At 43.8% G+C, this 14,012-nt stretch overlaps 1 protein-coding gene across 43 annotated transcripts in view; it reads left to right on the top strand.

Annotated features, from left to right (window-relative positions):
- TRDN (triadin) overlaps positions 1–14,012 on the top strand; it is a 1,868,677-nt gene that overhangs the window by 1,401,247 nt on the left and 453,418 nt on the right. For all 43 annotated transcript variants that reach the window (XM_069234794.1, XM_069234791.1, XM_069234779.1 and 40 more), the window contains 2 exons: positions 11,575–11,622; positions 13,519–13,566. In XM_069234794.1, the coding sequence (XP_069090895.1) occupies positions 11,575–11,622; positions 13,519–13,566 (96 nt within the window). The remainder of the gene's footprint in view (positions 1–11,574; positions 11,623–13,518; positions 13,567–14,012) is intronic.

The following is a 14,012-nucleotide window of genomic DNA, read 5'->3' as shown; positions in this document are numbered from 1 at the left end:
AAAAAAACAACGTTAAATGTATGTTATAGTGAGGTATGGTATTACAATTTTAACTTATTTTTAAAAAACCTTGATTTTGAGATGTCAGTGATGTCATCAATTATACCATTTTATATGTCATTAGTGATGTAATATGTGAAACACACTAAGCTGTGCGTGGCAGGGCTTAATTTATGGTTAGATCAGTAATCTATAAGTGTGAATAGTATTTTTTTTTGGTGTTATTTCAACTGAGAACTATAACATGACTTTAATCTTTGCTTTTTTCAGTGAATATATATATATTCAGTGAAAAAACTCAATGGTTACGGGGACGTTATAGTTAGGAAATAGAATTAAAAAAACACAGAAATTCACGTAAAAAAACAAAGGTTACAGGGACATTATAGTTAGGTTTGGAATTTACTCGCACAAAACCAGTTAGAGTTATTTCAAGTAACTATAACTTGCGGCCTACGGTAATTATAACTTGTGCCCTCACCATGCTCAGTTTCTTCAGTTTGACTGCTAACGTTTCATTGATATTTTTATTGACATTATTAAAGTTGACATGAGTGCTCTAATATCTGGGGTGATTAGCAGTGCATGGCAAAGGTGTGGGTTATAGTTACCTTAGGCCTCAAGTTATAGTTACTTGAAAAAACTCTAAATATAACTGCTGAATTTCTCTGGTTTTGTGCGAGTATATTCAGAACCTAACTATAAAGTCCCTGTCACCTTTGTTTTTTGCAGTGCGCTGAAATGTACAGGGGACAGAGATGAAAGCTCTGCTGTTTGATAGCGGGACCTTCTTTAAAGGTCCTGCTGACAAACAGCAGAGTGTTTGCTGTGGCTTGGCTTTAGTGCTGCAGCCAAACCACAGCAAACAGCTATGTCTGGGGGTGGGCCCGAGGGGTGGTGGTCCCCAGGGTTAATAGTGGACCTAAACTGACCCCCTTTTCTTTTTTTTTAATATTTGCCCCGAAGGTGGTGTTCACCAGGGCGCGGGGGCCACAAGCCAGCCCGCATATCATTTGTTATATGCCCTGGGAAGGTGCTGGTCCCCGGGGCAGCGGGAGGGGGCCAGTTGCCCCCGCATTATCATAACAGCCCTGGGAAGGTGGTCGTCCCCAGGGCAGTGGGACGGCAGAATCCCCCCTGCATATATATTTTAAGCCCCGGGGAAGCAGCGGGAGGGGGGCCAGAAGAAAGCCCCAATATAATTTGTAAAGAAATGCCTCCAGGACTTGCCCCACCCAAGGGCTTCATAAAAACGTAGCATGGGAGCTCACACTTCATCTCATCTTTTTCTTATGGTATCCAGGGATCTGCCACCAATCGGACTGCAAATTAAAAAATAAAATGCTTTTTAGCCCTGGGGGTGGGAGGGTGGTCCCTTTGGGACTCCATCACCAGAGCTAAGGGGTCAGGGTGTCTGTACCCTGGCCCCTTTTGTGCATTTTTTTTTTTCTGGGACTCAGCTGAAGCCGTGTCCCAAGATGGCTGACAACACTTCTGTTGTTGAAGTGTCATCAGCCAATCAGATCTCTGCACAAGATCAGGATGGGTCACGAAACCTTTGCTTCCCTACATATACAAATTAGGATTTTTGATATTTCCCAAAAACTACTGAACGGATTTACACAAATAACAAAAAGGGCTCTTTCTGGACCAAGTGCTACCTTTCTGCTAAATTTGGTGTAATTCCGTCCAGTGGTTTTTGCGCTATTGCTGTTAAATTTTTCCTAATGGAATTAACATTGGAAATACTCTAAATTCCCTTCCCTTTTGTCTCGGCCTCTGCTTGACGAATCACCCTGATATTTTCCAGACAGCAGCTCACATACCCGTGGTAATTGTATGGAAAATTTTATGAAGATTTGTCAAGAGGTGCCAAAGATAGAGGCAATCAAAAAACAGCTTCTTCTCTAGAAACTAGATCCTAACTATAACTACCTATTGGCGACCTCCAGTAAGTTATATATATATATATATATATATATATATATATATATATATATATATATATATATATATGTATATATATATATATATTAAACAGTGGCTGTCCCCAGAAGGGAATTATAGTTAAAATTGTGTTTATATTGGAAATGCCTTCTTTTGTGTTGCTAATAACTTTGGTAGAGTTTGCCGAATTGCTAAGAAACTTTCATAATAAGTGCCAGCTTTTGAGTAGTTTGCACATGGAAAGTTTTGTTGTCATCTGTCAAGTGGGGGGGCTGAAAAAAGGGGGCATTCCAATCCACATTTTCCCCCTTTCTTTTTCCATGGGAACTTCAGACACATCTACAGCCCAAAGCGCTGAATGGATTTACATCAAATTTTGCAGAACAATAGATCTTGGTCCAGAAAGAGTGATTTTAGTGATGTGGTGTAAATTGTGTGTAAAATAGTACAGTAGTAGTCCTATAAAACACAAACAAGACATAAAGGAAAAGGGTAGGATACCATGATCCCCTATGCCTGGTGGTAGGCTCCCCGAGGGAGCCCACCTGGGGCTAAAAACATTTTTTTTATTTGTGCAGCAAAAAAGGCAGGGGATTCTGTGCCTTTCAAAAATAATACTCATGAGGGTGGGCCAGGGATGGGGGGGTGCGGGCTCAGCTAGTACTTACGGGAAGGGGGACACATGGCCCGATGTAATTCTATGTTTAAAAACTTTGTTAGAGAAACAGACATTTGAGGTGAGCAGATTCAGAGTGTCAATGGTGTTGTAGCAAACTCCATACAGGAGCTGCTCTCCATCTAAAGTTGGGAACTACCCAGAGTTCTCTGCTACCTTTTTGCATAATATATGTTGCATCCTCAGCCTGAAAGGGAATCTAACAAGCACCTAACCTCACTTTGCTTACATAGGCATTCCGGTCACAGACAGTACCACCTTGGTCAACAAAGTGATCTAGTCTTTTCACCCTCTGGCTCAGACTTCTATCTCAAACCCAGGGAAAGCTCTACCCATAAGGCCAGCAACCATTAGATGTCTCTGACAGCTGTTAGTGTCAAGAGCCAGGCTCGGGCCATCCAGGGTTGTCTGACCTCTGAGATTTCTCAGAGTGAGGGCAACAGCCCTGGTGTGTTAGGCAACCTTCTCCACTCTCCCTCCCACCAGTCCAGGAATAGCATCCTGAGAATGGCCTTTCAGCTCAGAGTTTGTTACCTGAGGCTGCAGAGGTGCCTGGCAAGCCAGGACTTTTAGGGAGAGTTCTTTCTCCCCTTTCTTGGTCTCTGTACCTCTGTTTGGAAGTAGTACCGCTAAAAATTGTGTTTTCGGGGCACCCTGGGTGGCTACTGCTCCCAGCTCTTCAAATAACGATGATAGATAATTTCCCAGAATGCAGTCACTGGGAACCCAAGACCGTTAGACTTGGCATCATTGGCATGGTCTCCAATAACTTTTTGCCTCTACTTCCCAGGTTGTTTCTGTGTGCTGGACTCTATTTTGGCTGTTTTGTTTGCTCTGGACACTTTTAGCTAAACTGTAAGTGTTCCCTGTGTAAATTGCATGTGCACATCCATGATTGGCATATTTGATTTACCAGTAAGTCCCTAGTAAAGTGCACTAGAGGTGCCCTGGGCCTGTAAATCAAATGCTACTAGTAGGCATGGCACACTGGTTGTGCCACCCTCATTAGTAGCCCTATAAACATGTCTCAGACCTGCCACTGCAGTGTCTGTGAGTGCAGGTTTAAACTGTATCCACTTGCCAGACCTAAACCTTCCCTTTTTATACATGTAAGGCACCCCTTGGGCAGGGTGCAGTGTATGTTAAAGGTGGGACATGTACTTATGTGTTTTACACGTCCTGACAGTGAAATACTGCCAAATTTGTTTTTCACTGTTGCAAGACCTATCCCTCTCATGTGTTACTTTTGAATATGATTAAAGCGCAGATTCCGTTTGGGAGCAGATAGATATCTGGAGTTTGAGGTCTCTGAACTCACAATTTAAAGACACATCTTTTAGTGAAGCTGGTTTTTAGGTTGTGTGTTTGATAATGCCACTTTTAGCAAGTAGGCATTGTCTTGCTTAAACCATTTTGTGACTCTGCTTGTTTATGGATTCCCTGCCTGGGTCAGTTTGACAGTATGGCTGTTTGCACCTCTCCTATAGACAGTGACACAAAGGGAGCTGGGGTGTAGCCTGCATATCCTGATTGAGCCATCTGGGCTGAGGGGAAGGGAGGAGTGGTCACTAAGACCTGAAAGGGATATGCCTACCCTCATTCAATGCAGTCTCCAACCCCCTGGTTTGTGCCTGTGGCCTGGCCTGGTCAAGGCAGGATCTTGAAAACAGAGACTTTCCTTTGAAGTAGGTCTACTTCAAAGGCGGAAAGGGGTATAAGAAGAGCACCCAAAACCCATGAGAAACAGATTACTTCTGGAACATAGAGGAATCTCTGCCAAGGAGAAGAGCTGGAGAAGCTGGAGAAACCTGGAGGAGGAGTACTGCCCCTTTGCCTGTGACTCTGCTTTGCTGGGTTGCCCTGCAGTAGCTGCTAATGCCAGAGATCGGATAAAGACTGACTTTTGTGTGACTTCTCACTGGTGAAGTATCTCCAAGGGTTTGAACTGAGCTTGCCTCCTGTTGTTGAAGTCTCAGGGACAACAAAGACTTCTCTCTGCCAGCACTTGGGCTTTCTGCTGAGAGTCCTGCCTGCCAAGTGGTGCCCCAACCTATCTCTGGGCCCTTGAAAGGTGCAGCTGGTGGAAAAGGACAGAAATCCACACAAAGTTATCCATGCAGGGAAACTTTTGACGCACTACCCGCTTCGTGGCTGAAAAACAATGCGCTGACGGCCTCACGGCTAAAATCGACGCTCTGAGATTGATGCTACGTGGCTGGAGAAATGACGCGGAACACCCATAGCGGCTGCCGTTAACAACGCAAGCTTCCACGCAGCGTGGTTTCTTGACACCATGTGACTGGATATCGATGCAACATCACTGGCCGTGGAAAATCAATGCAAAGCCTGCTCGGACTAGAGGTGCCCGTCTTCATCGACGCATCACTTTCTTGCAGGAGAGAAGAAACGTCGCACGCCGACCCGACCAGAGGAGGAACTACGCAGGCTCTTGCTTGCGAGTGAGAAATGGATGCATTGCTTGCCTTTTCCGATGCACACTCGCCCTTGCAGCTTTATTTTGATGCTACCCAGGTACCTTTGTATGCTAACAACGTTCTCATTGTTTTCTAAAGTATTTAAGACTCATTTGCTTTTCAAACTTGGGTATCTTGGAATTTTGTCGCTTTGGTCTTGTTTTTTTTAGATACATATTATCTATATTTCTAAACCTGTGTTGTGTCATTTTGTAGTGTTTTCACTGAGTTACTGTGTGTGATGGTACAAATACTTTACACCTTGCTTCTGAAGTCTGCCTGCTCGTGCAAAGCTACAAAGTAGGTGAGCGGGGGTTAACTGACTGCCAACCAAAGACCTCATTTCTAACAGGGGATCACTTCTCCACCCCATTTTAGGTATAACAGAGCTATGTGGAAAAAAAAGTCTGCACTTGGGCATGGCTTACCTTACACAGCTGGTTCGCGTACTGATCTGTGGACACCAGTCTTTCTACTGCCATGGTCTGGTTGGCACTGATATCCCACAGAGAGAGTAGTGACAGGTGTCCCATTCACTGTGATCAAATAGAAGGGACGTCTCCTAACCTCAGGGATCACAAGCCTACCCTCTGAGACCAACCAGAACTTGGTCTACCATCTTGCCCCTAAGGCCACTTTGACCACCCCTGTGGAATCCCTACCAGTGGATGGATTCTTGGGATAGTCAGAGTCCCCTAACTAACTGGGAACAATCAAAGCTGAGTTGAAAATGGGGCGCCCTGGGCCATTGCCCACCCAAGCCTCACCCCTGTTTTTCAGTAGAGGCATGGGAACCCTTTCCACCCAACTTACTCTGCGACACGTCTCCATCCTCCTGGATCTCCCCCTCACTCTGCAAGGGGCAACCTGAACTATCCTTTTTGGTCTCACTCCCAGGTACCTTCTTATGGACTCCGGTGATAAGTCACCTCCATAACAAACTCCCTGGGGCTGGTGGGCTTATTATCAACTCAATTTGCGTGGGGCTCTAGCAGACAAATGCCGAACAAGTGCTCACCAGCAAATAAATTGCATAGCCCTTGGCAGTTGGTCACAACACAGCTCTTCACCCAACCATCTAGTTCCTTGTGAAGGTATTCCCGATCATCCACCAAGAATTTTTGGGCCAACTTCTGGCTGTCCCTAAACTTCTGCCTATACTTCTCTGGGTGTGAGACCATACTTTTTGATAAGTGTGTACCACACTGTTCCTTTCCCTGAGGCCAACAGGGAATTTGTCCCTTCTTTGGGAAAGTGCTTCCACAGACCTGACCCTTATTTCTCCCCGGGAACCCTGTGCATCTCTAGAGCAACGTAATAGGCCTTAAACCACTTATGTATGTTGTCCCCCACAACAAAGATAGGCACCAGGTTCTAGGGGATGTGGAACCTCCTGTCTCTATGGGGGCACTGGTGTATCACTGTCACCATTGCTTCTGGTTGTTGCTGCTTGCTTGGCTTTCAGGACAAGCTCCTTCATACTCCTTTCATCAGCCAGTATCTTTACTGCAGAATCAGCTTCTCCTCTATTTTCAATTTGGCCATCTGCAGCCTGAACTCTCAATCTGCTTTCCTGTGTGACAACTCCCCTTGGGGATAAGTTGAGGGGTGAGATGCTGCTTCTGGTCCTGGATCTGATAGGGACCCACCCTCTTCTACAGCCATAATCGGGGTGTTCTTCTCTGTTTCCATTTCCTCCTCCTTCTCCTCCTCATTGTCTACCTCCCCATCCTACTCCATTTCCTGTGTTGCAGCCTATAATTCGTGGCCCCCCCACCAGACCTTGAGGGCCTTCTCGAGCTCCTGCTTCCTGGAGCCCTCAGTTACGGGACCCCCTCTCCTTGCAGAATCCCTTGAGCTCAGCCACTGGGTAGCTCTTTAATTTGTTGAGCACAAACTCCATGCTTGCAGCAGGCAGAGTCCGAGATACACAGAGTCAAATGGACTAGATGTGAATATTGAAAAAGCAAAAGAGGTCAGTTAAGGAGAATCTAAGAAGAGCTTGAATCTGTTATCAAGTTATTTATATGGGAATTTAAGTGTTGCACAAAATATCACTGAATAGTACTGCACAAGCACAATTTATGAACCCCACCACTGAGCACCAATATGAGAAATTGGGTTATGGATTGAGGGGATGTTAACCCTTTCAAGCAACAACCACAATCCTTGTTAGCATAAACTACAAAAGTCAATACATTAACCTGTGCTTAATCCTCTGGTAGCATGGCATGAAAGCAGTCAGGTGTAATTTAGAGGCAATGTGTAAAGTATGTATACAGCACAGAAACAGTAATAAAGTAAAAACACAACACAAGAAAATCCCACACCAATTTAGAGAAAATTGTAAAATATAATGAATTATTTGACACTAAAGCATCAAAAAGCTAAACAGTAGCATTCATATATATATAATTTCAAAGATTTAAGGTAAGTATAGCACCTAAAACTACAAAGCACCCCTCACAGTTATCTGATCATGTGAGACCAGGTGAAAGCCACAGGTGTAGGCTACTGCAGATCCAAGAGCAGGCAGGGCATGGTGGGCTGTTGTTGCTGTAGAGTGGAGAGCCAGTTGGGCATCATGCAGGGTCTTCGCTGCAGCTTCATGTCTGCAATCACCTTGGGTTATCATTGCCGTAGCACAAAGTGGAGCTCTCAGGTTGCAGATCATCGCAGGCGGTCGCAGAGACTAGGTTTCATGGGAACTTAGCATTGGCGGTCAAAACGGGCAGGAGAGGCTTGGCATCAACTGGCCTGTTCACGGTCACGAGTTTTCACCTGTTCCTGAGAAAGAGTATCATCTGATGCCTTCCAAGGGTCCAGGATATTTGGGGCACACCTCTTGCAGATCAGGAACTCAATCCAGCAGAGGCCAGCAGGGCTCAGGCAGGCCCAGTTGAGGAGTTTATTCAGGTCCACTTGCAGCAGGTAGGCTGAGTCATTACAGGGGATTTTGTTGTGTCCATGTAGCTCACACAGGATGACAGCCGAATGACCCTTGGAATTACCCTTATTATCCTGAGATGAAGGGAAGCAGGTTCAGTCTTTCTTCTCAGACAGCAAGGCAGTCCTTCCGGAGCAGGGCAGTCGTCTGCCAGCAGGGCAGACCTTTGTCTGTAACTTCCACAGGACTTTTCTGATGAGTGACGCTGGAGTCCAATATTTATACCTGGTACAATTATTTGTGTGGGGGGACTCCCTGTCCTACCTCCCCCATCTAGTTCTTCCCCTGTCAGTTCTCCAAACAGTCTTGGGGTGACAAAAGGCATTGGAGGACTGGTGTCATATTCCTTTGTGTGTGCAGAAGGCGAAGCCCTTTGAACTATAAGTGGAGTTGGGTGTAGCTTCTCCCAGTGATCCTGCCAGAATGTCCCATCCTGTCCACACCTAAGCCTCCTTTGTGTTACTGTCTGGAAGTAATACACAAACAACAACAGCAGAGTTATTCACAGTCATGTGACCCAAGACACTAGCAGAAGTCACAGATAGGTGGGAGAAAAATGCCAATTTTCTAAAAGTGGCTTTTTCAGAATTTAAAACCTGACATCATAGTTAAAAATAATTTAAAATTTCAATTATTTTGGGTGTAAACGGAATATCCCTTCCCGTTCCCAATCCAAAGCTAGCACATATTAAATGTAATAAGATAACCAGTGTTAGTCTATGTGAGAGATAGGCCCTACAACAGTGAAAACAACTTTAAGAGTTTTTCACTGCCAGGACATGCAAAGCTTATCCCATTGTTTAAATACAATGTACAGTGCCCTTTGAAATTTTAGGACTTGTTGGACTTGGCCCTCTCTGTAGGGTGACACCCCATACCATTCACCTTCCCTCCTCTTGTTTTGCCGAATTTGGTTTTGTTTGCCTTGGGACACTGCACACTTTAACACTGCTAACCAGTGCTAAAGTGCTTGTACTCACTCCTCTAAACATGGTAAAATTGGCTTTTATCCAACTGGCCCATTTAATTTACTTGTAAAAAACCTAGTAAAATAGTACTGCATGTACCCAGGGCCTTTAAATTAAATGCTACTATAGGGCCTGCTGTACTTATGTGCTACTCACTTAAGTAGTCTTTTTAAACACATCTCATACCTGCCACAGCAGCCTGTGCCATATTGACATGCAAATTAACTCATGGGCCTCACCCTTCCTTTTTAATATATGTCACTCTTAGGATAGGTCCTAAACAGCCCATGGGGCAGGGTGCAGCGTATTTACAAGGTTGGACATATGCTTTTAAATTTTACATGTCCTGATTGCAAAACATTCTTAAATGTGTTTTTCACTACTGCAAGGCCTCTCGTTCACAAAGGATAACATTGGGTTATTTTATTACATTTAATAGGTGATGACCTTTGCTTAGGGATGGGTAGATATGTAATGCTTTGTCTCTGAGTTTTAATTTTAAACCATCTTTAATGGTGAAGTCAGATTTTAAGTCACAATTCTGAAAATTACATTTTTAGAAAGTTGGCATTTTCTTGTCCTAACCAATTGGTGCCTGCAGCCTGTATCGTAGGTCACATGATTAGGCGTAGTTGGCAGTTGACCTTTCTGTATTCCTACCAGACATAAATGGGGACTGTGTGTTGGTATGATTTGTCACCTTGACAAGGTGGGTTGGGTGGAATTGTCACCTATCACACCTACAATTGAAAGGGGCAGCCTCAGCATACTAGAAAGGACCTCAGTTTATTGTCACCCCATACCACTCGGAGTCAAAGCAAGAGAAAAGATGAAATTCCAGGAGCAGATATGGGGGAAGAGTGTCTAGACATTTCCCCCACTTCAAAGCTGGCACGAGGTATAAATATCGGACCTTCAGACCAACTCTTCAGTACATTCCTGGACCTGTGGACACTACAGAAGAAGGACTGCCTTGCTGCCAGAGGACTGCCCTGCTGCATGAGGCCTGGCTTACTATATGAGAAGGAAGACTGAGCCTGCTCCCTTCATCCTAGGTTACCTTAAGTGACTCCAAGGGTCAGCTGACTGACCTCCTGTTCAGAGCTACAGGGACACAACAAGCTCCAGAGGCCTCCATGCAACTGCCCAGCTGACCTGCTGGAACTGGACCTGCCTGAGCCCTCCTGGCCTCTGCAAGAGTGAGTCCCAGATCCCCAGGAGGTGGCTCCCCGGATCGTGGGCTCTTAGTTGGCATCAGAGTGCACTCCTTTGAAGACGAAGAAGAAATCCTGAAGTATTGGGCTCTTTTCGACGCCATATGGTCCCATTCTTGCTGAGATCTTAACGACAGTGTTGAATGCCAGTGATGAGCAGCAAAGACAGATCTGCACTTCGGACTGCAGCATCATCAGCCCACTGTGATCACCAACACAACGCTTCAGTAACGGCCACCTGTGAATTTCAACAGTATCTTCCTGCTACAGAAATGACCATCTGTGACATTCTCCCTGCTCCAAATGGCCTCCTGCACCACAAAATTGACTTTCTGCACTGGACTTTGAGAAGGCAACTTTTTCAGCAGGACTAACCTGGTTCCTGTATCCGGCAATTGCTCCTTCACGGTCAGCTTGAACTTGTGATTTTCCCACAGTGTATCTTGACCAGATTAGCCGGAGTGGAGTTTTGTGCTTTTAGGCTCTATTTTTACTTAAAACCTTGGAATTTGATGTCTACTTCTTTACTCATTAGATTTTCATCATTTTCATATTACTCTATTTCTTAAATTCACATTATTTTTCTAAATTGATTTAAGATTTTTCTTGTGTGACATTTTCACTTCATTACTATTTGTGTGATGCACAAGCACTTTACACATCGCCTTCCAGTTAAGCTGACTGTTTTTGTGCCAAGCTACCAGTGGGTTATGCACAGGTTAATTCACTGACTTATGGTCCACCCTGACAAGGATTGTGGTTGTTGCCTGAGTGGGGTTTCCACCTCCCTCAAGCAATAATCCAATTTCTTACAAATACAATAAAATATAATACAATACTGCATAGCATTCAACAGAAAAATGGTCCACCAACCCTCATTGCCTTCGGTCATAGGTAGAGCAGAGTGAGCGCAAAGCAGGAGAACAAGGAAGGTCAGAAAGAAAAAAACTGAAATTATTCGGCAAAACCACATTTAAGGATTACTTATGGTTCAGAATACACGAATATACATGCCAATTAAGTCTTTCAGTTATGGTATACAACAGACAACTCACACCATAACACACACCCAATCCACCAAAACAATCTCTGTTAAACCAAGCCATGATTTATTATCACATGTGTCCATTGAGTTCACCAAATGTAGGAGCCCAACCTAACATCACAGACAGAGTTTCCATTGTGAAACCACTTGACACTATTCTTTTGCAATTATTTGTCAAAAAGAGACATTTCTAATTTCGATCACAAAGTTATTCTTAAAGTATAAGCATGTTTATTAAAACGTTTTTAAACCGTTTTTTACCTCACAAAGTTTTAATTAGTTTTTTTATTTCTTTATTTTTAGAGGAAAAAACTGTAAAACATGAGAAAGTGGTTCCAAAGGAACAAAAAGGTATGAATGTTCTTATTTCCATAAACTGTGTTTTCCACAAGGTGTAACAGTCCTGGGAAAACTTGTATGTTCCTCTAATAATACAACTGTTAATTTCATAAATTAAAATGTCTAGATTGATTTGGTGCAGTAAATATCTATAAAATATTTGCGGGCAGAACTTGTATTTTCCACTCATAATACAACAAGTGGTAATTTCATAAATTAAAATGTCTAGATTGATTTGGTGTGGTAAATATCTATAAAATATTTGGGGGCAGATTTATGGAAAGTGGCCCTGCGCCTCTTAGCACCCCCTACCGCCACAATGTGTGTACCGTATCTAAAATACGGTACACCATGGCACAGGGTAGGGGGCAATAGCGTAATTTCTCATGACACAATTGGGCCCATATTTATACTTTTTGACCCAAAACTGCGCTAACGCAGTTTTGCGCCAAACAAATTAGCACCAGCTTACTCCATTCTGACGCACCATGCGGGCGCCGTATTTATTGAATGACGTTAGCCGGCGTTAGCCGCCGGCGCTGTCTGGTGTGCGTTAAAAAAAACGACGTACACCAGGCAGCGCCGGCGTAGGGGGAAAATGGCGTATGGGCGTCCACAAATGGTGCAAGTCAGGCTGAGGCAAAAAAATCGCCTTAACCCGATTTGCGCCATTTTTTTACGACGCCCAACCCCCATTGAAATGACTCCTGTCTTAGCAAAGACAGGAGTCATGCCCCCTTGCCCAATGGCCATGCCCAGGGGACTTATGTCCCCTGGGCATGGTCATTGGGCATAGTGGCATGTAGGGGGGCACAAATCAGGCCCCCCTATGCCACAATTTTTTTTAAAAAAAAATACTTACCTGAACTTACCTTAATGTCCCTGGGGTGGGTCCCTCCATCCTTGGGTGTCCTCCTGGGGTGGGCAAGGGTGGCAGGGGGTGTCCCTGGGGGCAGGGGAGGGCACCTCTGGGCTCATTCTGAGCCCACAGGTCCCTTAACGTCTGCTCTGACCCAGGCGCAAAAATCCGGCGCTTATGCGGGTTTTTTAGACCCGCCCACTCCCGGGCGTCATTTTTGCCCGGGAGTATAAATACGACGCATATGCATTGGAGTCATTTTTTAAGACGGGAACGCCTACCTTGCATATCATTAACGCAAGGAAGGTGTTCACGCAAAAAAATGACGCTAACTCCATGGACTTTGGCGCTAGACTCGTCTAACGCCAAAGTATAAATATGGAGTTAGTTTTGCGTCGAATTTGCGTCTAAAAAAACGACGCAAATTCGGCGCAAACGGAGTATAAATATGCCCCTTGATGTACTCTGCAGGAGTAGTGCCAAAATATTGGCGCTACTCCTGCAGAGTACATACAGCCCCATTCTTAAGAATGGAAGTCCCCTTTCAATGCCTGCTCTTGAGCAGGTATTAGAACGCCTGTAAAAAATGGCGCAAGGAAATCTCATAGATTTCCATTCACAATTTTTACAGCTCCTCTAACGGGGGAACGCCCCCTTTGCATATATGATGCCTGGCACAAAGGGTTACAGAGTGGTGCAATGCATGCATTGCGCCACTCTGTAAGTACGGGGCAGGGATTTCGGCCTGATGGGGCCACATTAACATAAAAAATAATGACGTTAATGTGCTGCAAGATGGCACTAGGGCATTATAAATATGCCCCTTGATATCATCATCAACTGAAAACCTGTTCGGAGTTCAACCTAACATCATTAACCAAGTTTCCATTGTGAAACGACTTGGCACTATTGTTTTGCAATCATATGTCTAAAAGAGACATTTCTAATGACGATTACAAAATTATTCTTACAGTGTAAGCATGTTTATTTTTAAACCGATTTTTACATCAAAAAATTTAATTAGTTCCTTTATTACTTTCTTTTTTCAGAGGAAAAAACTGCAAAACATGAGAAAGTGGTTCCAAAGGAACCAAAAGGTATGCATTTTCTTATTTCCATAACCTGTGTTTTCCACAATGTACAACATTCCTGGGAAAACCTGTATGTTCCTCTAATAAGACAACAACTGGTAATTTCAGAAATTAAAATGCCAAAATGATTTGGTGCAGTACATATCTCTAAAATATTTGATATCATCATCAACTGAAAAGCTGTTCCGAGCCCAAACTAACTTCACAGACCAAGTTTCCATTGTGAAACCACTTGGCAGTATTGTTTTGCAATTATATGTCAAATTGAGACATTTCTAATTTCGATCACACAGCTATTCTTACAATGTAAGCATGTTTAGTAAAACGTTTTAAAACATTTTTTATATCGCAAAGTTTTAATAGGTTGCATGATTACTTTATTTTTAGACAAAAAAACTGTAAAACATGAGAAAGTGGTTCCAAGGAACCAAAATGAATGTATGATGGAACAA

The sequence above is a fragment of the Pleurodeles waltl genome, chromosome 5 (genome assembly GCF_031143425.1).
Source record: "Pleurodeles waltl isolate 20211129_DDA chromosome 5, aPleWal1.hap1.20221129, whole genome shotgun sequence".
Classification (NCBI taxonomy): Eukaryota; Metazoa; Chordata; class Amphibia; order Caudata; family Salamandridae; genus Pleurodeles; species Pleurodeles waltl.
Note: the sequence above shows the minus strand (reverse complement) of the source record. Positions and strands in the feature narration are given on the sequence as shown.